The sequence below is a fragment of the Bombina bombina genome, chromosome 5 (genome assembly GCF_027579735.1).
Source record: "Bombina bombina isolate aBomBom1 chromosome 5, aBomBom1.pri, whole genome shotgun sequence".
Classification (NCBI taxonomy): domain Eukaryota; kingdom Metazoa; phylum Chordata; class Amphibia; order Anura; family Bombinatoridae; genus Bombina; species Bombina bombina.
Window position 1 is genome coordinate 273,982,160 of NC_069503.1, and position 27,173 is coordinate 274,009,332.

The following is a 27,173-nucleotide window of genomic DNA, read 5'->3' on the forward strand; positions in this document are numbered from 1 at the left end:
TGGCGCCAAAAATGACGCCACATCCGGAACGCCGACATCTTTGGCGCAAATTAACGTCAAAAAAATGACGCAACTTCCGGCGACACGTATGACGCCGGAAACGGAAAAGAATTTTTGCGCCAAAAAAGTCCGCGCCAAGAATGACGCAAAAAAATGAAGCATTTTCAGCCCCCGCGAGCCTAACAGCCCACAGGGAAAAAAGAGTCAAATTTTTGAAGGTAAGAAAAAAATGATTAATTCAAATGCATTATCCCAAATATGAAACTGACTGTCTGAAAAATAAGGAAAGTTGAACATTCTGAGTCAAGGCAAATAAATGTTTGAATACATATATTTAGAACTTTATAAACAAAGTGCCCAACCATAGCTTAGAGTGTCACAGAAAATAAGATTTACTTACCCCAGGACACTCATCTACATGTTTGTAGAAAGCCAAACCAGTACTGAAACGAGAATCAGCAGAGGTAATGGTATATATAAGAGTATATCGTCGATCTGAAAAGGGAGGTAAGAGATGAATCTCTACGACCGATAACAGAGAACCTATGAAATAGACCCCGTAGAAGGAGATCACTGCATTCAAATAGGCAATACTCTCTTCACATCCCTCTGACATTCACTGCACGCTGAGAGGAAAACCGGGCTCCAACTTGCTGCGGAGCGCATATCAACGTAGAATCTAGCACAAACTTACTTCACCACCTCCATCGGAGGCAAAGTTTGTAAAACTGAATTGTGGGTGTGGTGAGGGGTGTATTTATAGGCATTTTGAGGTTTGGGAAACTTTGCCCCTCCTGGTAGGAATGTATATCCCATACGTCACTAGCTCATGGACTCTTGCTAATTACATGAAAGAAAAATTCCAATGAACAAGCCTCTAGTAACCAGAAGCAAAAGAAAAATGAGACTTAAATAATGTGAAAAAAAGGTGGAGACAATAATGACGCCCACATTTTTTAGCGCCAAAAAAGACGCCCACATTATTGGCGCCTAAACGCTCTTGGCGCCAAGAATGACGCCACATCCGGTGACGCCGACATTTTTGGCGCAAAACGTCAAAAAATTGACGCAATCACAAACAACTTCCGGCGACAAGTATGACGCCGGAAATGACAAAGAATTTTTTTGCGCCAAAAAAGTCTGCGCCAAGAATGACGCAATAAAATAAAGCATTTTCAGCCCCCGCGAGCCTAACAGCCCACAGGGAAAAAAGTCAATTTGAAAGGTAAGAAAAAAATTTGAAAATTCATATGCATTATCCCAAATAATTAAACTGACTGTCTGAAATAAGGAATATTAATCATCCTGAATCAAGGCAAATAAATGTTTAAACACATATATTTAGAACTTTTATAAAAAAGTGCCCAACCATAGCTTAGAGTGTCACAAAAAATAAGACTTACTTACCCCAGGACACTCATCTACATGTAGTAGAAAGCCAAACCAGTACTGAAACGAGAATCAGTAGAGGTAATGGTATATAAGAGTATATCGTCGATCTGAAAAGGGAGGTAAGAGATGAATCTCTACGACCGATAACAGAGAACCTATGAAAAAGATCCCGTAGAAGGAGATCATTGAATTCAAATAGGCAATACTCTCCTCACATCCCTCTGACATTCACTGCACACTGAGAGGAAAACCGGGCTCCAGCCTGCTGCGAATCGCATATCAACGTAGAATCTAGCACAAACTTACTTCACCACCTCCACGGGAGGCAAAGTTTGTAAAACTGATTTGTGGGTGTGGTGAGGGGTGTATTTGTAGGCATTTTGAGGTTTGGGAAACTTTGCCCCTCCTGGTAGGAATGTATATCCCATACGTCACTAGCTCATGGACTCTTGCTAATTACATGAAAGAAATACCCTCTACACCTCGCCACACCTGCCCCCAGAGTACTTCGAATCAAGTTTCCAACCCTTCAGACCAGCTACACAGTCCAGGAGCCACCGAATTACTGTTTGCTGCTGCTAAGCCTGAAGAAAATGCACCAAAATAGGCTCCACCCCTTAGGGTCAAAAGTTGGACTAGGCCCAAACAACACCGCATGGGAATGCAGTTTTGCACTAAAGTAGAAATACACACACAATTACAACCCTGAAGCATAAAAACAATAAGTTTTAAGCGCCAAAAATAAAAAACATCGTTTTTTTAACATTGTCTCCCATGTCACACATAATGCCCAAATATCAATTAATGATAAATATAATATAGGGACTACAGTAACACCCCTCTTATTAAAATAGGTTTTACTGCTTACCCCATCCCCATACAGGGAAATAATGCCAGCCAGTTCTGATACACCAAGTCTCCTCAGAAAAAAAGGCTGCACATACCTTAATGCTGCTTGTAGCATGAAACCGGTCTCCACACTGAAGATGTCTCATGGTTACCTTCAGAAGTCTTGTGGGAACCAGCGTGGATCTTAGTTATAAATGCTAAGATCATCAAACCTCAGGGCAGAAATCTTCTTCCATATCCCCCTGAGGAAAATAGTATGCACCGGTACCATTTAAAATAAAAAACTTCTTGATTGAAGAAACTAAAACTAACACCTCACTTTACCATGTCATCCTAGTATAACACAGGCAAAGAGAATGACTGAGGGTGGAGGGGAAGGGGAGGGGCTATATATACAGCTCTGCTGTGGTGCTCTTCCTGTTAGCAGGAGGTTAAAGGGACACTGTACCCAATTTTTTTCTTTCGTGATTCAGATTGAGCATGAAATTTTAAGCAACTTTCTAATTTACTCCTATTATCAAATTTTCTTCATTCTCTTGGTATCTTTATTTGAAATGCATAAATGTAAGTTTAGATGCCGGCCCATTTTTGGTGAACAACTTGGGTTGTCCTTGCTGATTGGTGGATAAATTCATCCACCAATAAAAAAGTGCTGTCCAGAGTACTGAAACCAAAAAAAGCTTAGATGCCTTCTTTTTCAAATAAAGATAGCAAGAGAATGAAGAAAAATTGATAATAGGAGCAAATTAGAAAGTTGCTTAAAATTGCATGCTCTATCTGAATTACAAAAGAAAAAATTTGGGTTCAGTGTCCCTTTAATATCCCACAAGTAAGGATGAAATCTGTGGACTCGTCATATTTTTGTTAAAGAAAAGGTGGTTTTCAACGGTTTAAAAATCAGTTTGAGCCTACCTATATTTAGCTTTTTATTTTAAACAGATTTTTATTGAGGTTGTGCGAGAACAATACAACTTGTTTGAAACAGCATATCATAAGACAGACATAAATGATACATTTCAATTTAACTGCTTCTATATAGATACATAAAATTCACATTCTGGGTAATTCTATACAGAAACTGGAACCTCTTTTACTTTTTTACATAGCCTAAACACGATGTGTTTCCTCATTTGACACTAGAGGCAACTCTTGTACCCCTTATAAATTGCAAGGATCTCTAGAAGAGGAAAATGGCTAATTTGAGTAGATCTATAAGCTTCAAATAGGTTAGCAATTGACATTTTAAGTGATATCAACGATGAGGCGTCATTCCTATGCTTAGGTGCTATAATGAGATATGTAGGTCTGTTATAGTAATTGTTATGGATGCGGTATAGAAGAGAAAAACCGCTTAGGTAGTCCTCCACATATTGGAGGCACATTATGTTGGGGGGGGGAGGTTATTTAGAGTGCGGTGGAGAGACAAGATGGCTTATAATACAATAACTCAAACGTGAGACGAACTTCAGTAGTGCTCTCAGGAGCATATGGGTTACTAAGGGAATGACAGTAAAGGGTTAGTGTCATACTAGGCTGTTGAGCGGATTGGCCTGTTAGAGCTGTAAGGTTGAAGTCTTTTGTGAAGCTATGATTCGTTTAGGGTTTTATGCGCAGGGGAACCATAAGTAAGAGTAGCAATGTGGGTCCCGCCCACTGAAGTGACGTAACAAATGGTTCACAACAAGAGTACACACCCTCCTATAACAGCATTTACAGTAACAACTTATTAGGTTAGCACAATATTTCCCACTTGGAGATCAAAAGCAACACTGCTGACTAGTTTCAAGGGCAGACAAAAAATAGAGCTGGGATGGCTGTATTTAAACTGAAATCCTACGATAGTTGTAACTGACAGTCATAGATATATATATATTCACAGGAACATATTGGTTAACAAGGGAGAAAATAAAAGTGGATTAGTTACTCATTGAGCTAAGGGTATATCTGACATAATAGGGCCTAGTTCTATGCCTACAAAACTACCCTGATTCCTCATCATGTTGAAAGTATTGCAAATTATGCCTCACGTAAACAATAACACACAGGCACTATATCAGCTGAAGTGTTGGTATAGGGAGAAAGATCTTCTAGGCACCCTCCAATCACATTGCCACGATACATAAACATATCTGTTACGTCACAGTCATACAGGGTAAATTAGAGATAAACCTCACATTTGCTGTTTTCTCTTTTTTTCTTTCCCTTTCCCATTCTTTGAGTGTAGGGGCAGTAAAACATAATAGAACGTGAGATTGCTCCTGTTACATAAAATATTAACATTAAAAATGTAACCATGTAAATACAGGCCAAGTAAACTAGATACAAAGAGTAATGGTTCTTCCTCGCTTATAAATATAGCTAAACATATAAGCCTATAGCAATTAAGTCTTCCATAGTCAGGCTAAAATGCCTACCTGGTTAGAGAGAACCACAATTTGAAGCATAGCTAATAATTAGGCATTATAGTGTAGACAGGGGGTATGGCTCTTCCACAACCTTGGACTATTTATACCCTGCTGCCCAGACACGGGCCCTATGTCCAAACAACAGGTAGAGCAATTATATGTATAGGTGTGTAACTCAAATAGTTATTCACTAAATCTCCCTGAGCTATTTGTATACTATGTTTAATGCCTATTATGCTAGAAAGGAGGCCTGAATTAAAAGACTTAAGCTAAAAAACAGTCTGAGCTAAGAGAAGTGAGCTAAAGGGTCTACTAGTTTCCCCTGACAATGGATTGTTATTCAATATTACTTAGATAGAACATAAGAATAGAGATTAAAATATTGAAAAAGGCTATTCTGCAGCAGAGTGTGCTTAGGTTAATAGTCTGTCAGTGACCATGATTCTCAGCAAACATAAAGGGCTAAGAATCTTGAGGGAGGCAAAGGCAATATAATGATAAAACACAGAGATTTGAGGTGTATAAATCATAAATAAGCCATGACTCCCCTCTAGTGGTGGAAAGTGGTAATTACATCATCCTTCCGTGAATATTGTGCTAAGGTAAACAGGTTAATTGCAACAAGTATGTACATTCCTATCACATAGAAAAACAGTAACCAAATGTTTAACTATAAAAAGTAACTCCCCATTGATCAGCTTCTAAAAGCAAGAAAAATGTCCAACAGTGTAAGTGGCTGCAAAAACAATTATATAATAACAAATGTTCCGCTTGAGATCACAATTGAAATGTGGCATAGCTGTTCAGGAAAGTGTCAGGTTCGTGAATCTTCATGTTAAGATAGCCAGACTAAAAAAAAAAAAATTCGGCTGTTGGTAACAGACACTTGCTCAGTCCAATCAACCATACCTGTGTAGATTTTTTCTGAGAGGGGTTATTGCTGATCTGATCTTCAATCCGTAGAGACTTTTACAATCAAGAGTGTTAAACAAGCAGTAACTTTAAAGTATCATATGCAGCACACAAATCAGTCATATAATCCTGACAGGCAGGCATAACTGTGCGGTGTTAAGAGGGGTAGAATGGCCAAGTCCAGGGGTATGTTGCCGTTGGAATCCAACCTAGTAAGTGACTAGAGAGAGAATAACCTCAGGGAGGTTGTCAGGGGCCGGCTAACCGATACCCAGCTTGACATCAACTTGCCTTGCAATCCAGACATGATCGCGGTCTGTAAAGTTCATGCGCCCCATAGCTGCAGGTAAAGTTGGAAATAAGATCTGAATGTCCCCAAAATCTCGCCTGGGGTGATCAGCCATCTGTTTCTCAGAGAGGTGTTGGTAGACTAGTTGCAGCACGGGGTTCCTACATGAACCATGCACCCAAATCAACCCCTGGCCAGGTTGGGGGGTATGTGTGAACAGTGATTCCTGTATGTCGCCAAGAGGTGTGTCTGTAAGGCAGACCTGCATCTTATTAACTGGACTCAACTCTTCATTGATTTCGTGTCCCTCACAGTCTGCTTCATCATAGCGCCACGTGTAGTGCCCAGGCTGTAGGGTTAAAGATGGCGACTGTTGCAGATCTGTAATATCTTCCTCCTGTAGCTTATCCTCGCTGACGGTTAGGGTAGTCAGATCAGAAGCGCTAGCTCTAAGAGGCTTAAATGCCTCAGTCACAGCATCCAAAAGAGCATTGTTGTGGCTGTCAAGCAAATCTATTAGCTGAGTTAGAAAAAGCGCAGCCATGTTTTTCTGTGCTCAGAGTCACGTTACAAGGCAGAGAGAAGGAGATGTGAAATTCACGATGTTGAGCACTGCAAAGTTCCCCCAGCAGCATTCAAAAGATAACAGCCAAATTATGCCTCCACGATATAGGTAGAAGTAGGGAGAATATGCTGGATAGCCTTGTAAAATTATTGTATAAAGCAGGAGCTCATGGTATATGCGACCAGCTCCCCTGGCAGTTGGCTCCGCCCCCCCTATATTTAGCTTTTTAAATAAGAATACCAAGAGAACAAAGATTTGATGATAAAAGTATATTGGAAAGTTGTTTAAAATTGCATGCCCAATCTGAATCATGAAAGTTTAATTTTGACTAGACTGTCCCTTTAATGTTGTCATGCTCAAACAGTCAAACAACATGTTTTCTGTACTTGTAGCACATGCTCACAATCTAAAAATGAAAAAAACCTTTCCACTAAAAATATGAGACACTTTATGAGCAGAATGACATTTTAAGTGAGCTTTACTACAACTGCAATTAGGATATCACTTTTTACATCTAAGTTTTTCTGTTTTGTGGTGTATATGTCTCTCCATTGGCAAGCTTAAAGGGATAAATCCCTTTAACGACGAGTGATGCACAGGATACATTGTGGTCGTTAAGGGGTTAAGATACAATTTTAAAATACAAAATAAAACAAGAAGAGCATAGTATTCTCCTATGACACTAAATAAAATAAGAATTTAATTGCAATACACTTACCGGTCATCACGGATTCTATAAAAGAAACCATAACCATTGTGGATCATGGGAACCACAGCTCCATGGACATTAGTGTAGCCTACAAGGCTTGTAGAAAGGGCAAAATTTCCACCTCCACCACTGTAACAAAACAGTGACAAACAGTTAAAACTTACTACAGAAATAAATCAACACTGTTACATGAATATAGGGAGAAATATGGGAGGTCCGCCTGACATAACCATTGATTTAAAGGGACAGTAGAGTCAAAATTAAACAAATGGATTGTGATTGAGTACAAAATTTTAAATAACTTTCCAATTTACTTCAATTATCAATTTTGCTTAGTTCTTTTTGTATTCTTTGTTAAAGAGTAATCCTAGGTGAGCTCAGAAGCGTGCACGTGTCTTTAGCCATCTGGCAGTAGTGTTTGCAATATTGTTTATAGCAATGTTATACATAGTTACAAACGCTGCTGCCATAGACTGATATAGACACATGCACGCTCCTAAGCTTCTAAAAAAAAAGCCTACCTAGGTTTACTCTAAAAAAAAGATATCAAGAAAACAAAATAAATTTGATAATAGAAGTAAACTGGAAAGTTGTTTAAAACTGCATGCTCTATCTGAATCAAAGAAGTTTCATTTTGACTTCACTGTTCCTTTAAAGAATACGCCTACTGATTATTGAGTGATTTTCTTTTAGGAACAATTTTCAAGGAAAAAAAAGGCAGAAATTCATAGTCATAGTCCCAAACTGTAATGAAATATATGGTTATAATAAATATTTTCTATTTCCTTCAATACAAATAACTTAATTCCCTGCAGCATCGCTGCCGATGTGCTACAGAATCTAAAAAAACATAATTTATGTAAGAACTTACCTGATAAATTAATTTCTTTCATATTGGCAAGAGTCCATGAGCTAGTGACGTATGGGATATACAATCCTACCAGGAGGGGCAAAGTTTCCCAAACCTCAAAATGCCTATAAATACACCCCTCACCACACCCACAATTCAGTTTAACGAATAGCCAAGAAGTGGGGTGATAAAGAAGGGAGTAAAAAGCATCAACAAAGGAATTTGGAAATAATTGTGCTTTATACAAAAAATCATAACCACCACAAAAAGGGTGGGCCTCATGGACTCTTGCCAATATGAAAGAAATGAATTAATCAGGTAAGTTCTTACATAAATTATGTTTTCTTTCATGTCCATGAGCTAGTGACGTATGGGATAGCAATACCCAAGATGTGGAACTCCACGCAAGAGTCACTAGAGAGGGAGGGATAAAAATAAAAAACAGCCATTTCTTGCTGAAAAAATAATCCACAACCCAAAATATAAGTTAATTCTCATTAAATGAAAAGAAAAAACTTAAAACATAAGCAGAAGAATCAAACTGAAACAGCTGCCTGAAGAACTTTTCACCAAAAACTGCTTCCGAAGAAGCAAAAACATCAAAACGGTAGAATTTAGTAAATGTATGCAAAGAAGGTTGCTGCTTTTCAAATCTGATCAACTGAAGCTTCATTCTTAAAAGCCCACAAAGTGGAGACTGATCTAGTAAAATGAGCTGTAATTTTCTGAGACGGGGCTTGACCCGACCCCAAATAAGCTGAATGAAACCAAAGCTTTAACCATGAAGCCAAGGAAACGGCAGAAGCCCTCTGACCGTTCCTAGAACCAGAAAAGATAACAAATAGACTAGAAGTCTTCCTGAAATCTTTAGTAGCTTCAACATAATATTTCAAAGCTCTTCCCACATCCAAAGAATGGAAGGATTTCTCCAAAGAATTCTTAGGATTAGGACACAAGGAAGGGACAACAATTTCTCTATTAATGTTGTTAAAAATCACAACCTTAGGAAAGAATTTAAATGAAGTCCGCAAAACCGCCTTATCCTGATGAAAAATCAGAAAAGGAGATTCACAATAAAGAGTAGATAATTCAGAAACTCTTCTAGCAGAAGAGATGGCCAAAAGGAACAACACTTTCTAAGAAAGTAGTTTAATATCCAAATAATGCATAGGCTCAAATGGAGGAGCCTGTAAAGCCTTCAAAACCAAATTAAGACTCCAAGGAGGAGAGATTGATTTAATGACAGGCTTGATACAAACCAAAGCCGGTTAAAAACAGTGAATATCAGGAAGCTTAGCAATCTTTCTGTGAAATAAGACAGAATAAGCAAAGATTTGTCCCTTCAAGGAACTTGCAGACAAAACCTTTTCCAAACCATCCTGAAGAAACTGTAAAATTCTAGGAATTCTGAATGAATGCCAAGCGAATTTATGAGAAGGACACCATGAAAATAAGTCTTCCAAACTTGATAATAAATCTTTCTAGAAACAGATTTACGAGCCTGTAACATAGTATTAATCACTGAGTCAGAGAAACTTCTATGACTAAGCATTAGGCGTTCAATTCCCATACCTTCAAATTTAATGATTTGAAATCCTGATGGAAAAAAATGGACCTTAAGACAGAAAAGGCCAAGGTTGGCAACTAAACATCCGAACAAGATCTGCATACCAAAACCTGTGAGGCCATGCTGGAGCTACCAGCAATACAAATGACTGTTCCATGATGATTTTGGATATCACTCTTGGAACAAGAACTAGAGGCGGGAAAATATAAGCAGATTGGTAGCACCAAGGAAGTGTCAACACATCCACTGCTTCCACCTGAAGATCCCTGGGCCTAGACAGGTACCTGGGAAGTTTCTTGTTTAGATAAGAAGCCATCAGATCTATTTCTGGAACACCCCACATCTGAACAATCTGAGAAAACACATCTGGATGGAGAGACCACTCCTCCGGATGTAAAGTCTGATGGCTGAGATAATCCGCTTCCCAATTGTCTACACCTGGGATATGTACCACAGAAATTAGACAAGAGCTGGATTCCGCCCAAGAAAGTATTCGAGATACTTCTATCATAGCTAGGGGACTGCGAGTCCCACGCTGATAGTTGACATATGCCACAGCTGTGATATTGTCTGTCTGAAAACAAATGAACGGTTCTCTCTTCAACAGAGGCCACCCTGAAGAGCCCTGGAAATTGCACAGAGTTCCAAATATTGATTGGTAATCTCCCCTCTTGAGATTCCCAAACCCCTTGTGCTGTCAGAGATCCCCAAACAGCTTCCCAACCTGAAAAGACTCGCATCTGTTGTGATCACAGTCCAGGTTGGACGAACCAAAAAGGCCCCTAGAACTATACAATGGTGATCTAACCACCAAGTCAGAGATAGTCGAACATTGGGATTTAAGGATATTAATTGTGATATCTTTGTATAATCCCTGCACCATTGATTCAGCATACAAAGCTGGAGAGGTCTCATATGAAAACGAGCAAAGGGAATCGTGTCCGATGCTGCAGTCATGAGACCTAAAACTTCCATGCACATAGCTACTGAAGGGAATAATAGAGACTGAAGGTTCCGACAAGCTGAAACCAATTTAAATTGTCTCTTGTCTGTCATGGACACTAAATCTATCTGGAAACCTAAAAAGGTGACCCTTGTCTGAGGAATCAAGGAACTTTTTGGTAAATTGATCCTCCAACCATGTCTTTGAAGAAACAACACTAGTTGATTCGTGTGAGATTCTGCAGAACATAAAGACTGAGCAAGTACCAAGATATCGTCCAAATAAGGAAACACTGCAACACCCCGCTCTCTGATAACAGAGAGTAGGACACCAAGAACCTTTGAAAAGATTCCTAGAGCTGTCGCTAGGCCAAAAAGGAAGAGCAACAAATTGGTAATGCTTGTCTAAAAAAAGAGAATCTCAGACATTGAAAGCAATCTGGATGAATCAGAATATGAAGATATGCATCCTGTAAGTCTATTGTGGGCATATAATGCCCTTGCTGAACAAAAAGCAGAATAGACCTTATAGTCACCATTTTGAAAGTTGGTACTCTTACATATCGATTCAAAATTTTTAGATCCAAAACTGGTCTGAATGAAATTACTTTCTTTGGGACAATGAATATATTTGAATAAAACCCCAGACCCTGTTCCTGAAACGTAACTGGCATGATTACCCCAGATAACTCCAGGTCTGAAACACACTTCAGGAAAGCCTGAGCCTTTACTGGGTTTGCTGGAATGCGTGAGAGAAAAAAATCTTCTCACAGGCGGTCTTACTCTGAAACCTATTCTGTACCCCTGAGAGACAATATTCTGAATCCAATGATTTTGGACCGAATTGATCCAAACATCTTAGAAAAATCTTAATCTGCCCCCTACCAGCTGAGCTGGAATAAGACCTTCATGCGGACTTAGGGGCTGGCTTTGATCTCTTAAATGGCTTGGATTTATTCCAATTTGAAGAAAGCTTCCAATTGGAAACAGATTCCTTGGGGAAGAATTAGGTTTCTGTTCCTTATTTAAGAACGAAAACGGTTAGAAGCTTTAGATTTACCCTTAGATCTCATCTTGAGGCAAAAAAACTCCCTTCCCCCCAGTGACAGTTGAAATTATTGAATCCAACTGTGAACCAAATAATGTATTACCTTGGAAAGAAAGAGATAGCAATCTGGACTTAGAAGTCATATCAGCATTCCACGATTTAAGCCACAAAGCTCTTATATCTAAAATAGCTAAAGACAGAGATTTAACATCAATTTTGATGATATAAAAAAACTGGCATCACAAATGAAATCATTAGCATGTTGAATCAAGTTAACAATGCTAGACAAATCATGATTCGATACTTGTTGCGCTAAAGTTTCCAACCAAAAAGTTGAAGCAGCTGCAACATCAGCCAAAAAAATTGCAGGCCTAAGAAGAAGACCTGAAAATAAATAAGCTTTCCTTAGATAAGATTCAAGTTTCCTATCTAAAGGATCTTTAAAAGAAATACTATGTTCCATAGGAATAGTAGTACGTTTAGCAAGAGTAGAAATAGCCCCATCAACTTTGGGGATCTTTTCCCAAAACTTCAATCTAACTGCTGGCAAAGGATACAATTTTTTTAAACCTTAAAGAAGGAATAAAAGAAGTACCAGGCCTATTCCATTCCTTAGAAATCATATCAGAAATAGCATCAGGAACTGAAAAAAACTCTGAAATAACCACAAGAGGTTTATAAACAGAATTTAAACGTTTACTAGCTTTAAAATCAAGAGGACTAGTCTCCTCAATATCCAATATAATCAACACTTCAACAAAGAACAAATTGACTCCATTATAAATAAATAAGTAGATTTGTCAGTGTCAATATCTGAGGAAGGATCTTCTGAATCAGATAGATCCTCATCAGAGGAGGATAATTCAGTATGTTGTCAGTCATTTGAAATTTCATCAACTTTATGAGAAGTTTAAAAAGACCTTTACATTTATTAGAAGGTGGGATGGCAGACAAAGCCTTCTGAATAGAATCAGCAATAAATTCTTATAAATTCACAGGTATATCTTGTACATTAGATGTTAAAAGAACAGCAACAGGCAATGTACTACTACTGATGGACACATTCTCTGCATGTAAAAGTTTATCATGACAACTTATTACAAACCACAGCTGGAGATATAATCTCCATAAGATTACAACAAATGTACTTAGCTTTGGTAGAACTGATATCAGTCAGCAGGATTCCAACAGTGTTTCCTGAGACAGGATCAGATTGAGACATCTTGCAAATGTAAGAGAAAAAACAACATATAAAGCAAAATTATCAATTTCCTTATATGGCAGTTTCAGGAATGGGAAAAAATGCAACAGCATAGCCCTCTGATAGAGAAAAAAGGAAAGAGGCATATAGGAATCGGGTTTAAATTATGAAAATATTTGGTGCCAAGAATGACGCACAAACAGAGAAAATTTTCTGGTGCTAACAACATCCGGAAATGACACACTTGCGTCATTGAAGACGCAACCTTGTGAAAGGACTCAGCGTTGACAAAGACGCCGGAAATGACGAATTTGCGTCATTAAACGTAACTTCGCGTCCAAAAAATCTTTAGCCAAAAATGACGCAATATAGTTTGGAATTTTGCGCCCTCGCAAGCCTAATTCTGCCCGCAAATTTAAAATGACAGTCAATTGCAAAAAGACTATACCCCAGGTAAGAAATACATTTTCCTAAAAAATGCATTTCCCAGATATGAAACTGACAGTCTGCAAAAGGAAATACATATATTTAGAACTTTATATAAATACATAAAGTGCCAAACCATAGCTGAGAGTGTCTTAAGTAAATGGTAAAACAAAATTTATGCTTACTTGATAAATTTATTTCTCTTGTGGTGTATCCAGTCCACGGGTTCATCCATTACTTGTGGGATATTCTCCTTCCCAACAGGAAGTTGCAAGAGGACACCCACAGCAGAGCTGTCTATATAGCTCCTCCCCTAACTGCCACCCCCAGTCATTCGACCAAAGACAAGCAAGAAAAAAGGAGAAACTATAGGGTGCAGTGGTGAATGTAGTTTAAAAATAAAAAACACCTGCCTTAAAAAGACAGGGCGGGCCGTGGACTGGATACACCACAAGAGAAATAAATTTATCAGGTAAGCATAAATTTTGTTTTCTCTTGTAAAGGTGTATCCAGTCCACGGGTTCATCCATTACTTGTGGGATACCAATACAAAAGCTTTAGGACACGGATGAAGGGAGGGACAAGGCAGGAACTTAAACGGAAGGCACCACTGCATGTAAGACCTTTCTCCCAAAAATAGCCTCAGAAGAAGCAAAAGTATCAAATTTGTAGAATTTAGAAAAAGTATGAAGCGAAGACTAAGTCGCCGCCTTACAAATCTGTTTAACAGAGGCCTCATTTTTAAAAGCCCATGTGGAAGCCACCGCTCTAGTGGAATAAGCTGTAATTCTTTCAGGAGGCTGCTGGCCAGCAGTCACATAAGCTAAGCGGATTATGCTTCTCAGCCAAAAAGAAAGAAGTTGCCGAAGCCTTTTGGCCTCTCCTCTGTCCAGAGTAGACAACAAACAAAGCAGATGTTTGACGAAAATCCTTTGTAGCTTGTAAATAAAACTTTAAAGCACGAACCACATCAAGATTGTGTAAAAGACGTTCCTTCTTTGAGGAAGGATTAGGACATAATGAAGGAACAACAATCTCCTGATTGATATTCTTATTAGATACTATTTTAGGAAGAAACCCAGGTTTAGTACGCAGAACTACCTTATCTGCATGGAAAATCGGATAAGGTGAATCACACTGTAAAGCAGTTAACTCTGAAACTCTTCGAGCCGAGGAAATAGCTACTAAAAACAGAACTTTCCAAGATAAAAATTTAATATCTATAGAATGCAAGGGTTCAAACGGAACCCCTTGAAGAACTTTAAGAACTAAATTTAAACTCCATGGCGGAGCAACAGGTTTAAACACAGGCTTGATTCTAACTAAAGCCTGGCAAAACGCCTGACCGTCTGGAACCTCAGCCAGACATTTGTGCAAAAGAATAGACAGAGTAGAAATCTGTCCTTTTAAGGAACTAGCTGACAATCCCTTCTCCAATCCTTCTTGGAGAAAGGATAAGATTCTAGGAATCCTGACTTTACTCCATGAGTAACCCTTGGATTCACACCAATGAAGATATTTACACCATATCTTATGATAGATTTTCCTGGTGACAGGCTTTCGAGCCTGAATTAAGGTATCAATGACCGATTCAGAAAAACCACGCTTTGATAGAATCAAGTGTTCAATCTCCAAGCAGTCAGATGCAGAGAAATTAGATTTGGATGTTTGAAAGGACCTTGAAGAAGAAGGTCCTGCCTTAGCGGCAGAGTCCATGGTGGAAAGGATGACATGTCCACCAGATCTGCATACCAAGTCCTGCGTGGCCACGCAGGAGCTATCAAAATCACCGAAGCTCTCTCCTGCTTGATCTTGGCAATCAGACGAGGGAGCAGAGGAAACGGTGGAAACACATAAGCCAGGCTGAAGGACCAGGGCGCTGCTAGAGCATCTATCAGCACTGCCTTGGGATCCCTGGACCTGGACCAGTAACGAGGAAGCTTGGCGTTCTGACGAGACGCCATGAGATCCAGTTCTGGTTTGCCCCATAGTTGAATCAACTGGGCAAATACCTCTGGATGAAGCTCCCACTCCCCCGACTTAGGAAATCCGCCTCCCAGTTCTCTACTCCTGGGATATGGATAACAGAGATGGCAAGAGTGAACCTCTGCCCATAGAATTATCTTTGAAACCTCCAACATTGCCAGGGGGCTCCTTGTTCCCCCCTGATGGTTGATGTAGCCTACAGTCGTGATGTTGTCCGACTGAAATCTGATGAACCTGACCGCAGCTAGCTGAGGCCAAGCCTGAAGAGCATTGAATATCGCTCTTAGTTCCAGAATGTTTATCGGAAAGAGGGTTTCCTCCTGAGTCCACGAACCCTGAGCCTTCAGGGAGTTCCAGACTGCGCCCCAGCCCAGAAGGCTGGCATCTGTCATCACTATAGTCCATTCTGGCCTGCGGAAACTCATTCCCCTGGACAGATGGACCCGAGATAGCCACCAGAGAAGAGAATCCCTGGTCTCCTGATCCAGATTTAGCAGAGGGGACAAATCTGTGTAATCCCCATTCCACTGACTGAGCATGCAAAGTTGCAGTGGTCTGAGATGTAGCCGGGCAAACGGAACTATGTCCATTGCCGCTACCATTAAGCCGATTACTTCCATACACTGAGCCACTGACGGCTGAGAAGTGGAATAAAGAGCACGGCAGGAAGTTAGAAGCTTTGACAACCTGACCTCTGTCAGAAAAATCTTCATTTCTTCATTTGAAAAGTCGACGCCTGTATCAGAATGTCGTCTAGGTAAGGAGCCACCGCTATGCCTCGTGGCCTTAGAACCGCCAGTAGGGACCCTAGAACCTTCGTAAAGATTCTTGGTGCCGTGGCTAACCCGAAGGGAAGAGCCACAAACTGGTAGTGCCTGTCTAGGAAGGCAAACCTGAGAAACCGATGATGATCTCTGTGTATCGGAATGTGGAGATAAGCATCCTTTAAGTCCACGGTAATCATATATTGACCCTCCTGGATCATAGGTTGGATGGTTCGAATAGTCTCCATCTTGAAGGATGGGACCCTGAGAAATTTGTTTAGGATCTTGAGAATCAAGATTGGTCTGAAAGTTCCCTCTTTTTTGGGAACTATAAACAGATTTGAATAGAATCCCTGCCCCTGTTCCTCCCTTGGAACTGGGTGGATCACTCCCATAACCAGAAGGTCTTGAACACAACGTAAGAATGCCTCTCTCTTTAGCTGGTTTGCAGATAATTGTGAGAGATGAAATCTCCACTTTGGAGATGAGGCTTTGAAATCCAGAAGATATCCCTGGGAAACAATCTCCAGAGACCAGGGATCCTGGACGTCTTTTGCCCAAGCCTGGGCGAAGAGAGAAAGTCTGCCCCCAACTAGATCCGGTCCCGGATCGGGGGCTACTCCTTCATGCTGTCTTAGAGGCAGCAGCAGGTTTTTTGGCCTGCTTTCCCTTGTTCCAAGCCTGGTTAGGTCTCCAGACTGGCTTGGACTGGGCAAAAGTTCCCTCTTGTTTTGCAGTAGAGGAAGTTGAAGCTGCGCCACTCTTGAAGTTTCGAAAGGAACGAAAATTAGTCTGTTTGGTCCTTAATTTGTTGGACCTATCCTGGTGAAGGGCGTGGCCTTTTCCTCCAGTAATATCAGAAATGATCTCCTTCAGTCCAGACCCGAATAGGGTCTGCCCTTTGAAGGGGATGTTGAGAAGCTTAGTCTTTGAAGTAGCGTCAGCTGACCAGGACTTAAGCCATAGCGCCCTACGCGCTTGAATGGCAAAACCTTAATTCTTAGCCGTTAGCTTTCTTAAATGAAAAACCATGTCAGAAATAAATGAATTGGCTAACTTAAGAGCTTTAAGCCTGTCTAGGATATCATCCAACGGGGTCTCCACCTGTAGAGCCTCCTCAAGAGACTCGAACCAGAAAGCCGCTGCAGCAGTGACTGGGGCAATGCATGCAAGAGGCTGGAGAATAAAACCTTGTTGTATAAAGATTTTCTTAAGGAAACCCTCTAATTTTTTATCCATTGGATCTAGGAATGCACAACTGTCCTCGACGGGGATAGTTGTACACTTAGCTAGGGTAGAGACTGCTCCCTCCACCTTAGGGACCGTCTGCCACGAGTCTCGTGTAGCAGCATCTATGGAAAACATATTTTTAAAAGCAGGAGGGGGAGAGAACGGTACACCTGGTCTATCCCATTCCTTCGTAATAATTTCTGAAAACCTCTTAGGGATTGGAAAAACATCAGAGTAAACAGGCACTGCAAAGTATTTGTCCATTTTACACAATTTCTCTGGGACTACAATGGTGTCACAGTCATCCAGAGTCGCTAAAACCTCCCTGAGCAACAAGCGGAGGTGTTCAAGCTTAAATTTAAATGCTGTCATTTCAGAGTCAGACTGAAGTAACGCCTTCCCTGAATCAGAAATGTCACCCACAGATAGAAGCTCTCCTGCTTCGGCTTCTGTACATTGTGAGGGTATATCAGACATAGCTACTAAAGCGTCAGAAAGCTCTGTATTTGTTCTAGCCCCAGAGCTGTCTCGCTTTCCTTGTAACCCTGGCAGTTTGGACAATACCTCTGTGAGGGTATGATTCATAACTGCCGCCATGTCTTGTAAGGTAAACGCATTGGACGCGCCAGATGTACTTGGCGTCACTTGCGCGGGAGATATAGGTTCTGACACATTGGGAGAGCTAGGTGGTTTAACCTCCCTTTTGTCAGTCTGAGAAACCTCTGGTGATAAATCTTTAAAAGCCATAATATGGTCGTTATAACTTATAGAAAGGTCAGTGCATTTGGTACACATTCTAAGAGGGGGTTCCACAATGGCTTCTAAACATAATGAACAAGGAGTTTCCTCTATGTCAGACATGTTTAACAGACTAGTAATGAGACCAGCAAGCTTGGAAAACATTTTAATAAATGCGAAAAGGCAATTAAACAAAAACGGTACTGTGCCTTTAAGAGAAAAAAACTACCACATAAACTGCAAAACAGTGATAAAAAGTAGTAAACTCTACGAAATTTTTACAGTGTGTATAAGAGACCAAAGCAGCATTGCACCCACTTGCAAATAGATGATTAACCCCTTAGGCCCCAAACCGGATTAGAAAAACGGTAAAACCGTTAAAAAAACAGACAAACACACTGCCACAGCTCTGCTGTGGCTCCTACCTGCCGTTAAACACGATTTTTGCAGGAAAAAAACCCTCTACAGTGGTCCTAGATGCCAGAGGACTCCTTTAGGGAAGCTGGATGTCTCAGTCTGAATATCAACTGCGCATAAAGTGCGCGAAAATAGGCCCCTCCCACCATGCACTCAATGTCAGAGGGCCTTAAAAAAGTACTCCTAGGAGTAATCTAACAAGCCATGTGGAAAACTAGGCCCCAAATAAAGATTTATCACCCTCAGAGAAAAAACGTTTTTTCTGTAAGTTATGCAAACGTTTTTACACTAAGTAATATGAGAATTAACATGAATATTACCCTTATCTTGTAAGCATGATCCCAGTCGTTGTTAAATCACTGTATCAGGCTTACCTCAAATATACCAGGCACTGTCAGCATTTTCTAGACCTTATCATCTCTCTAGAAAAAATATACTGAACATACCTCAAAGCAGGTGATCTGCAAACCGTCCCCCCAACTGAAGTTTTCTTTCCATACTCTTCAGTTATGTGTGAGAACAGCAATGGACCTTAGTTACAAACCGCTAAGATCATCAACCTCCAGGCAGATACTTCTTCCAATTTCTGCCTCAGAGTAAAACAGTACAACGCCGGTACCGTTTAAAAAATAACAAACTCTTGATTGAAGGTAAAAACTACACTAAGTCACCACATATCTCTTGATACTTCCTTTCTTGTCGAGAGTTGCAAAAGAATGACTGGGGGTGGCAGTTAGGGGAGGAGCTATATAGACAGCTCTGCTGTGGGTGTCCTCTTGCAACTTCCTGTTGGGAAGGAGAATATACCACAAGTAATGGATGAACCCGTGGACTGGATACACCTTTACAAGAGAAACATACTTACCAAAAGACACCCATCCACATATAGCAGATAGCCAAACCAGTACTCAAACGGTTATCAGTAGAGGTAATGGAATATGAGAGTATATCGTCGATCTGAAAAGGAAGGTAGGAGACGAATCTCTACGACCGATAACAGAGAACCTATGAAATAGATCTCCCGTCAAGAAAACCATTGCATTCAATAGGTGATACTCCCTTCACATCCCTCTGACATTCACTGTACTCTGAGAGGAATCGGGCTTCAAAATGCTGAGAAGCGCATATCAACGTAGAAATCCAAGCACAAACTTACTTCACCACCTCCATAGGAGGCAAAGTTTGAAAAACTGAATTGTGGGTGTGGTGAGAAGTGTATTTATAGGCATTTTGAGGTTTGGGAAACTTTGCCCCTCCTGGTAGGATTGTATATCCCATACGTCACTAGCTCATGGACTCTTGCCAATTACATGAAAGAAACACACATTTATGCTGACCTTATAAATTAATTTCTTTCTTGGCATTGAGATTCTACAATCTATTACTCCTGGGAATTATTCTTCTCTATCACTAGGAGGTGGCAAAGATCCCCAAACCCCAAGAGCCCTATAAAACCGCTTCCACATACATCAGTCTAATGTATAGCCAAGCAAAGAGAGGTAAGAAAAAGGAATAAGAAGCATAAAAGGAGCAATTGTGCTAAAGAACAATTAACCCTAAAAAAACAAAACATAAGGGTGGGGTTTCGTGGACCACCATGAAAGAAATTAATTTATCAGGAAAGCATAAATTATGTTTTCTTTCATACAGGTGGTGAGAGTCCACAATCCTTTACACCTGGGAATACCTAAGCTGTGGAGTCCATGAGTAATAACATAAAGGGAGGGATTTAAAAACATTTTTTCACTGAGAAATTAAATCCACAACCCCAATAATAAATATATATATTTATTATTTTTTAAATGCACTTAAATCAGAGGCAAAAAATCAAACTTAGACAGAAGAAGCAAAAACATAAAAATGGTAGAATTGTGTATAAGTATGCAAAGAAGACCAAGTAGCTGCTTTACAAATCTGATCAGTTGAAGCCTCAATCTTGAAAGCTCAAGAGGTGGCAACTGGCCTATTAGAATGAGCAGTAATCCTCTGCAGTGGAGGCTGACCTGTCTCCAAATAAGCTTTGTGAATCAAAAGTTTCAGCCAAGAGGCCAAATAAAATATAGTATAAACTTTCTGACCCTTCCTAGGACCAGAAAAATGAATGAAAAAATAGAAGTTTGTCTAAGGTCCAAAGTAGCATCAATGTAATATTTAAATGCCCTAATAACATCCAAAGAATGCAAAGATCTCTCTTAAGCATCCTTAGGATCTGGACACAAAGAAGGAACAACAACAATCTCTCTGCTAGTGTTCTCTGAAGAAACAACCTTAGGCAAAAAATCAAACGAAGTCCGTAAAACAGCCATATCCTGATAAAAAAAATAGATAAGGAGGATCACCAGAAAGAGTAGATAACTCAGATAGTCTTCTAGCAGATGAAATAGCCAAAATAAATAACACTTTCCAATAAAGTAGATTAATATCATAGATTAAAAAGGAGGAGTCTGAAAAACCCTTAACACCAAGTTAAGATTCAATGGAGGAGAGATTGGCTTGATTACAGGTTTAAAAAGGGACCAGAGCCTGAACAAAACTATCAATATCAGGAAAATTCACAATCTTCCTGTGGAACAAAACTGAAAGAGCAGACAGACATCTGCCCTTCATAGAACTGGCCAGATAGACTCTCCTAGTTAGAGGCTTACAAGCCTGAATCAAGGTTTCAATCAAAGAATCAGAGAAACCCCCTATTATCTAATGACTAAACGTTCCATTTCCATGCCAGCAAGTTGAGAGACTTGAGATGGATGGAAAAACAGATCTTGAGACAGAACATCTGACCGCAGAGGCCAAGGAGGGCAGCTGGACATATGAACCAGATCTGCATACCAAATACTGCAAGGCCAATCAGGATTACTGACAACTTCTCTAGTCCGATCTTGGAAATTTCTCTGCGATGAAGTACCAAGGGAGGAAACGTATAAGCAAGCTGAAAAGACCAAGGAACTACTAGAGCATCCACTAACTCAGCCTGAGGATCCCTGGACCATCAGATCTATCTCTGGGAGACCCCAAAGTTTCAAAATCTGATTGAACATATCCTAATGAAGAAATGACTCCCCTGGATGTAGAGATTGGCAACTGAGAAAGTCTGCCTCTATGTTGCTCACCCCTAGAATATGAATCACAGAGACTAGACAGGAATTGGTTTCTATAAATAAAAAGAGAGAAGCGCTCAACCTGGGAATGAATAATAACATAATAGCTTGCTCTATGGCTAGTTACCACCCAAGAAGCAGCCTCTGTTTGCTCAACATGTGCCTTTCACAGAGAAGAACTTTCCTGAAGCATATCAGTCTGATCCTGACTTCACAGTACAGTCCAGCCCCGAAATACCAGGCAATCCCTCTCTGAACGAGAGAAACAGCAAAACCCCAGACGTACGTTTCGGCCTATTATGGGCCTCGTCAGTGAGGTGCAGCCATATCCCTCTAGGCACACTGAGCAACGGGTCCACGTCTGGATTCCCGCATCACACTTAGGGAGACTTCCCAAAATGTCATAATTTGCATAAATAAAAAGAGAGAAGCGCTCAACCTGGGAACGAACAATAACATAATAGCTTGCTCTATGGCTAGTTACCACCCAAGAAGCAGCCTCTTTTTGCTCAACATGTGCCTTTCACAGAGAAGAACTTTCCTGAAGCATATCAGTCTGATCCTGACTTCACAGTACAGTCCAGCCCCGAAATACCAGGCAATCCCTCTCTGAACGAGAGAAACAGCAAAACCCCAGACGTACGTTTCAGCCTATTGTGGGCCTCGTCAGTGAGGTGCAGCCATATCCCTCTAGGCACACTGAGCAACGGGTCCACGTCTGGATTCCCGCATCACACTTAGGGAGACTTCCCAAAATGTCATAATTTGCATAAATAAAGAGAGAGAAGCGCTCAACCTGGGAACGAACAATAACATAATAGCTTGAATTGGTTTCTGCCCAAGAGAGAATTCAAGACACCTCCAGCATTGATAGGGAACTGTGAGTTCCCCCTAATGTATAACATTAGCTACTGTTATGACATTGCCTGTCTGGAAACGAAGATGGCTCTCTCTTTTCAACAGAGGCTGAGCTTGAGGAGCCCTGAAAATAGCATGGAGTTCTAAAACATTGATTGGTAACCTTGCCTCCTGAGGATCCCAACCTGAGAGAATTGCATCCGTAGTGATCACAGTCCAGGTAAGCCAAGCAAAAGAAGCACCATAAATAATAAACTAATGATCCAGCCACCAAGTTAGAGACTGACTTGTACTGGGAACCAAAAAACATAATTTATGTAAGAACTTACCTGATAAATTCATTTCTTTCATATTAGCAAGAGTCCATGAGCAAGTGACGTATGGGATATACATTCCTACCAGGAGGGGCAAAGTTTCCCAAACCTCAAAATGCCTATAAATACACCCCTCACCACACCCACAATTCAGTTTAACGAATAGCCAAGAAGTGGGGTGATAAAAAAGCGCGAAAGCATATAAAATAAGGAATTGGAATAATTGTGCTTTATACAAAATCATAACCACCACAAAAAAAGGGCGGGCCTCATGGACTCTTGCTAATATGAAAGAAATGAATTTATCAGGTAAGTTCTTACATAAATTATGTTTTCTTTCATGTAATTAGCAAGAGTCCATGAGCTAGTGACGTATGGGATAATGACTACCCAAGAAGTGGATCTTTCCACACAAGAGTCACTAGAGAGGGAGGGATAAAATAAAGACAGCCAATTCCTGCTGAAAATAATCCACACCCAAAATAAAGTTTAACGAAAAACATAAGCAGAAGATTCAAACTGAAACCGCTGCCTGAAGTACTTTTCTACCAAAAACTGCTTCAGAAGAAGAAAATACATCAAAATGGTAGAATTTAGTAAAAGTATGCAAAGAGGACCAAGTCGCTGCTTTGCAGATCTGGTCAACCGAAGCTTCATTCCTAAACGCCCAGGAAGTAGAAACTGACCTAGTAGAATGAGCTGTAATTCTCTGAGGCGGAGTTTTACCCGACTCAACATAGGCAAGATGAATTAAAGATTTCAACCAAGATGCCAAAGAAATGGCAGAAGCTTTCTGGCCTTTTCTAGAACCGGAAAAGATAACAAATAGACTAGAAGTCTTACGAAAAGATTTCGTAGCTTCAACATAATATTTCAAAGCTCTAACAACATCCAAAGAATGCAACGATTTCTCCTTAGAATTCTTAGGATTAGGACATAATGAAGGAACCACAATTTCTCTACTAATGTTGTTGGAATTCACAACTTTAGGTAAAAATTCAAAAGAAGTTCGCAACACCGCCTTATCCTGATGAAAAATCAGAAAAGGAGACTCACAAGAAAGAGCAGATAATTCAGAAACTCTTCTGGCAGAAGAGATGGCCAAAAGGAACAAAACTTTCCAAGAAAGTAATTTAATGTCCAATGAATGCATAGGTTCAAACGGAGGAGCTTGAAGAGCTCCCAGAACCAAATTCAAACTCCAAGGAGGAGAAATTGACTTAATGACAGGTTTTATACGAACCAAAGCTTGTACAAAACAATGAATATCAGGAAGAATAGCAATCTTTCTGTGAAAAAGAACAGAAAGAGCAGAGATTTGTCCTTTCAAAGAACTTGCGGACAAACCCTTATCTAAACCATCCTGAAGGAACTGTAAAATTCTCGGTATTCTAAAAGAATGCCAGGAAAAATGATGAGAAAGACACCAAGAAATATAAGTCTTCCAGACTCTATAATATATCTCTCGAGATACAGATTTACGAGCCTGTAACATAGTATTAATCACAGAGTCAGAGAAACCTCTTTGACCAAGAATCAAGCGTTCAATCTCCATACCTTTAAATTTAAGGATTTCAGATCCTGATGGAAAAAAGGACCTTGTGACAGAAGGTCTGGTCTTAACGGAAGAGTCCACGGTTGGCAAGAGGCCATCCGGACAAGATCCGCATACCAAAACCTGTGAGGCCATGCCGGAGCTACCAGCAGAACAAACGAGCATTCCTTCAGAATCTTGGAGATTACTCTTGGAAGAAGAACTAGAGGCGGAAAGATATAGGCAGGATGATACTTCCAAGGAAGTGATAATGCATCCACTGCCTCCGCCTGAGGATCCCGGGATCTGGACAGATACCTGGGAAGTTTCTTGTTTAGATGGGACGCCATCAGATCTATTTCTGGAAGTTCCCACATTTGAACAATCTGAAGAAATACCTCTGGGTGAAGAGACCATTCGCCCGGATGCAACGTTTGGCGACTGAGATAATCCGCTTCCCAATTGTCTACACCTGGGATATGAACCGCAGAGATTAGACAGGAGCTGGATTCCGCCCAAACCAAAATTCGAGAAACTTCTTTCATAGCCAGAGGACTGTGAGTCCCTCCTTGATGATTGATGTATGCCACAGTTGTGACATTGTCTGTCTGAAAGAGGCCAAAACTGAAGAGCTCTGAAAATTGCACGGAGTTCCAAAATATTGATCGGTAATCTCACCTCCTGAGATTCCCAAACTCCTTGTGCCGTCAGAGATCCCCACACAGCTCCCCAACCTGTGAGACTTGCATCTGTTGAAATTACAGTCCAGGTCGGAAGCACAAAAGAAGCCCCCTGAATTAAACGATGGTGATCTGTCCACCATGTTAGAGAGTGTCGAACAATCGGTTTTAAAGATATTGAGATATCTTTGTGTAATCCTTGCACCATTGCTTCAGCATACAGAGCTGAAGAGGTCGCATGTGAAAACGAGCAAAGGGGATCGCGTCCGATGCAGCAGTCATAAGACCTAGAATTTCCATGCATAAGGCTACCGAAGGGAATGATTGTGACTGAAGGTTTCGACAAGCTGTAATCAACTTTAGACGTCTCTTGTCTGTTAAAGACAGAGTCATGGACACTGAATCCATCTGGAAACCCAGAAAGGTTACCCTTGTCTGAGGAATCAAAGAACTTTTTGGTAAATTGATCCTCCAACCATGATCTTGAAGAAACAACACAAGTCGATTCGTATGAGATTCTGCTAAATGTAAAGACTGAGCAAGTACCAAGATATCGTCCAAATAAGGAAATACCACAATACCCTGTTCTCTGATTACAGACAGCAGGGCACCGAGAACCTTTGTAAAAATTCTTGGAGCTGTAGCTAGGCCAAACGGCAGAGCCACAAACTGGTAATGCTTGTCCAGAAACGAGAATCTCAGGAACTGATAATGATCTGGATGAATCGGAATATGCAGATATGCATCCTGTAAATCTATTGTGGACATATAATTCCCTTGCTGAACAAAAGGTAAGATAGTCCTTACAGTTACCATCTTGAACGTTGGTATCCTTACATAACGATTCAATATTTTTAGATCCAGAACTGGTCTGAAAGAATTCTCCTTCTTTGGTACAATGAAGAGATTTGAATAAAACCCCATCCCCTGTTCCGGAACTGGAACTGGCATAATTACTCCAGTCAACTCTAGATCTGAAACACATTTCAGAAATGCTTGAGCTTTTACTGGAAAAAAAAAATCTCTTTGCAGGAGGTCTCAACTTGAAACCAATTCTGTACCCTTCTGAAACAATGCTCTGAATCCAAAGATTGTGAACAGAATTGATCCAAATTTTCTTGAAAAAACGTAACCTGCCCCCTACCAGCTGAGCTGGAATGAGGGCCGCACCTTCATGTGGACTTAGAAGCAGGCTTTGCCTTTCTAGCTGGCTTGGATTTATTCCAAACTGGAGATGGTCTCCAAACTGAAACTGCTCCTGAGGATGAAGGATCAGGCTTTTGTTCTTTGTTGAAACGAAAGGAACGAAAACGATTATTAGCCCTGTTTTTACCTTTAGATTTTTTATCCTGTGGTAAAAAAGTTCCTTTCCCACCAGTAACAGTTGAAATAATGGAATCCAACTGAGAACCAAATAATTTGTTACCCTGGAAAGAAATGGAAAGTAAAGTTGATTTAGAAGCCATATCAGCATTCCAAGTTTTAAGCCATAAAGCTCTTCTAGCTAAAATAGCTAGAGACATAAACCTGACATCAACTCTGATAATATCAAAAATGGCATCACAGATAAAATTATTAGCATGTTGAAGAAGAATAATAATATCATGAGAATCACGATGTGTTACTTGTTGCGCTAAAGTTTCCAACCAAAAAGTTGAAGCTGCAGCAACATCAGCCAAAGATATAGCAGGTCTAAGAAGATTACCTGAACACAGATAAGCTTTTCTTAGAAAGGACTCAATTTTCCTATCTAGAGGATCCTTAAACGAAGTACCATCTGACGTAGGAATAGTAGTACGTTTAGCAAGGGTAGAAATAGCCCCATCAACTTTAGGGATCTTGTCCCAAAATTCTAATCTGTCAGACGGCACAGGATATAATTGCTTAAAACGTTTAGAAGGAGTAAATGAATTACCCAAATTATCCCATTCTTTGGAAATTACTGCAGAAATAGCATCAGGGACAGGAAAAACTTCTGGAATAACTACAGGAGATTTAAAAACCTTATTTAAACGTTTAGATTTAGTATCAAGAGGACCAGAATCCTCTATTTCTAAAGCAATTAGGACTTCTTTAAGTAAAGAACGAATAAATTCCATTTTAAATAAATATGAAGATTTATCAGCATCAACCTCTGAGACAGAATCCTCTGAACCAGAGGAATCATCAGAATCAGAATGATGATGTTCAGTTAAAAATTCATCTGTAGGGAGAGAAGTTTTCAAAGATTTTTTACGTTTACTAGAAGGAGAAATAACAGACATAGCCTTCTTTATGGATTCAGAAACAAAATCTCTTATATTATCAGGAAAATTCTGCACCTTAGATGTTGAAGGAACTGCAACAGGCAATGGTACTTTACTAAAGGAAATATTATCTGCTTTAACAAGTTTGTCATG

The 27,173-nt window shown here is 40.2% G+C and overlaps 1 protein-coding gene across 2 annotated transcripts in view; it reads right to left on the minus strand.

Annotated features, from left to right (window-relative positions):
* The window catches only part of CROT (carnitine O-octanoyltransferase), a 417,214-nt gene that overhangs the window by 56,404 nt on the left and 333,637 nt on the right, over positions 1-27,173 (minus strand). For both annotated transcript variants that reach the window (XM_053713997.1, XM_053713998.1), the window contains exon 16: positions 7,131-7,250. In XM_053713997.1, coding sequence (XP_053569972.1) covers positions 7,131-7,250 — 120 coding nt within the window. The remainder of the gene's footprint in view (positions 1-7,130; positions 7,251-27,173) is intronic.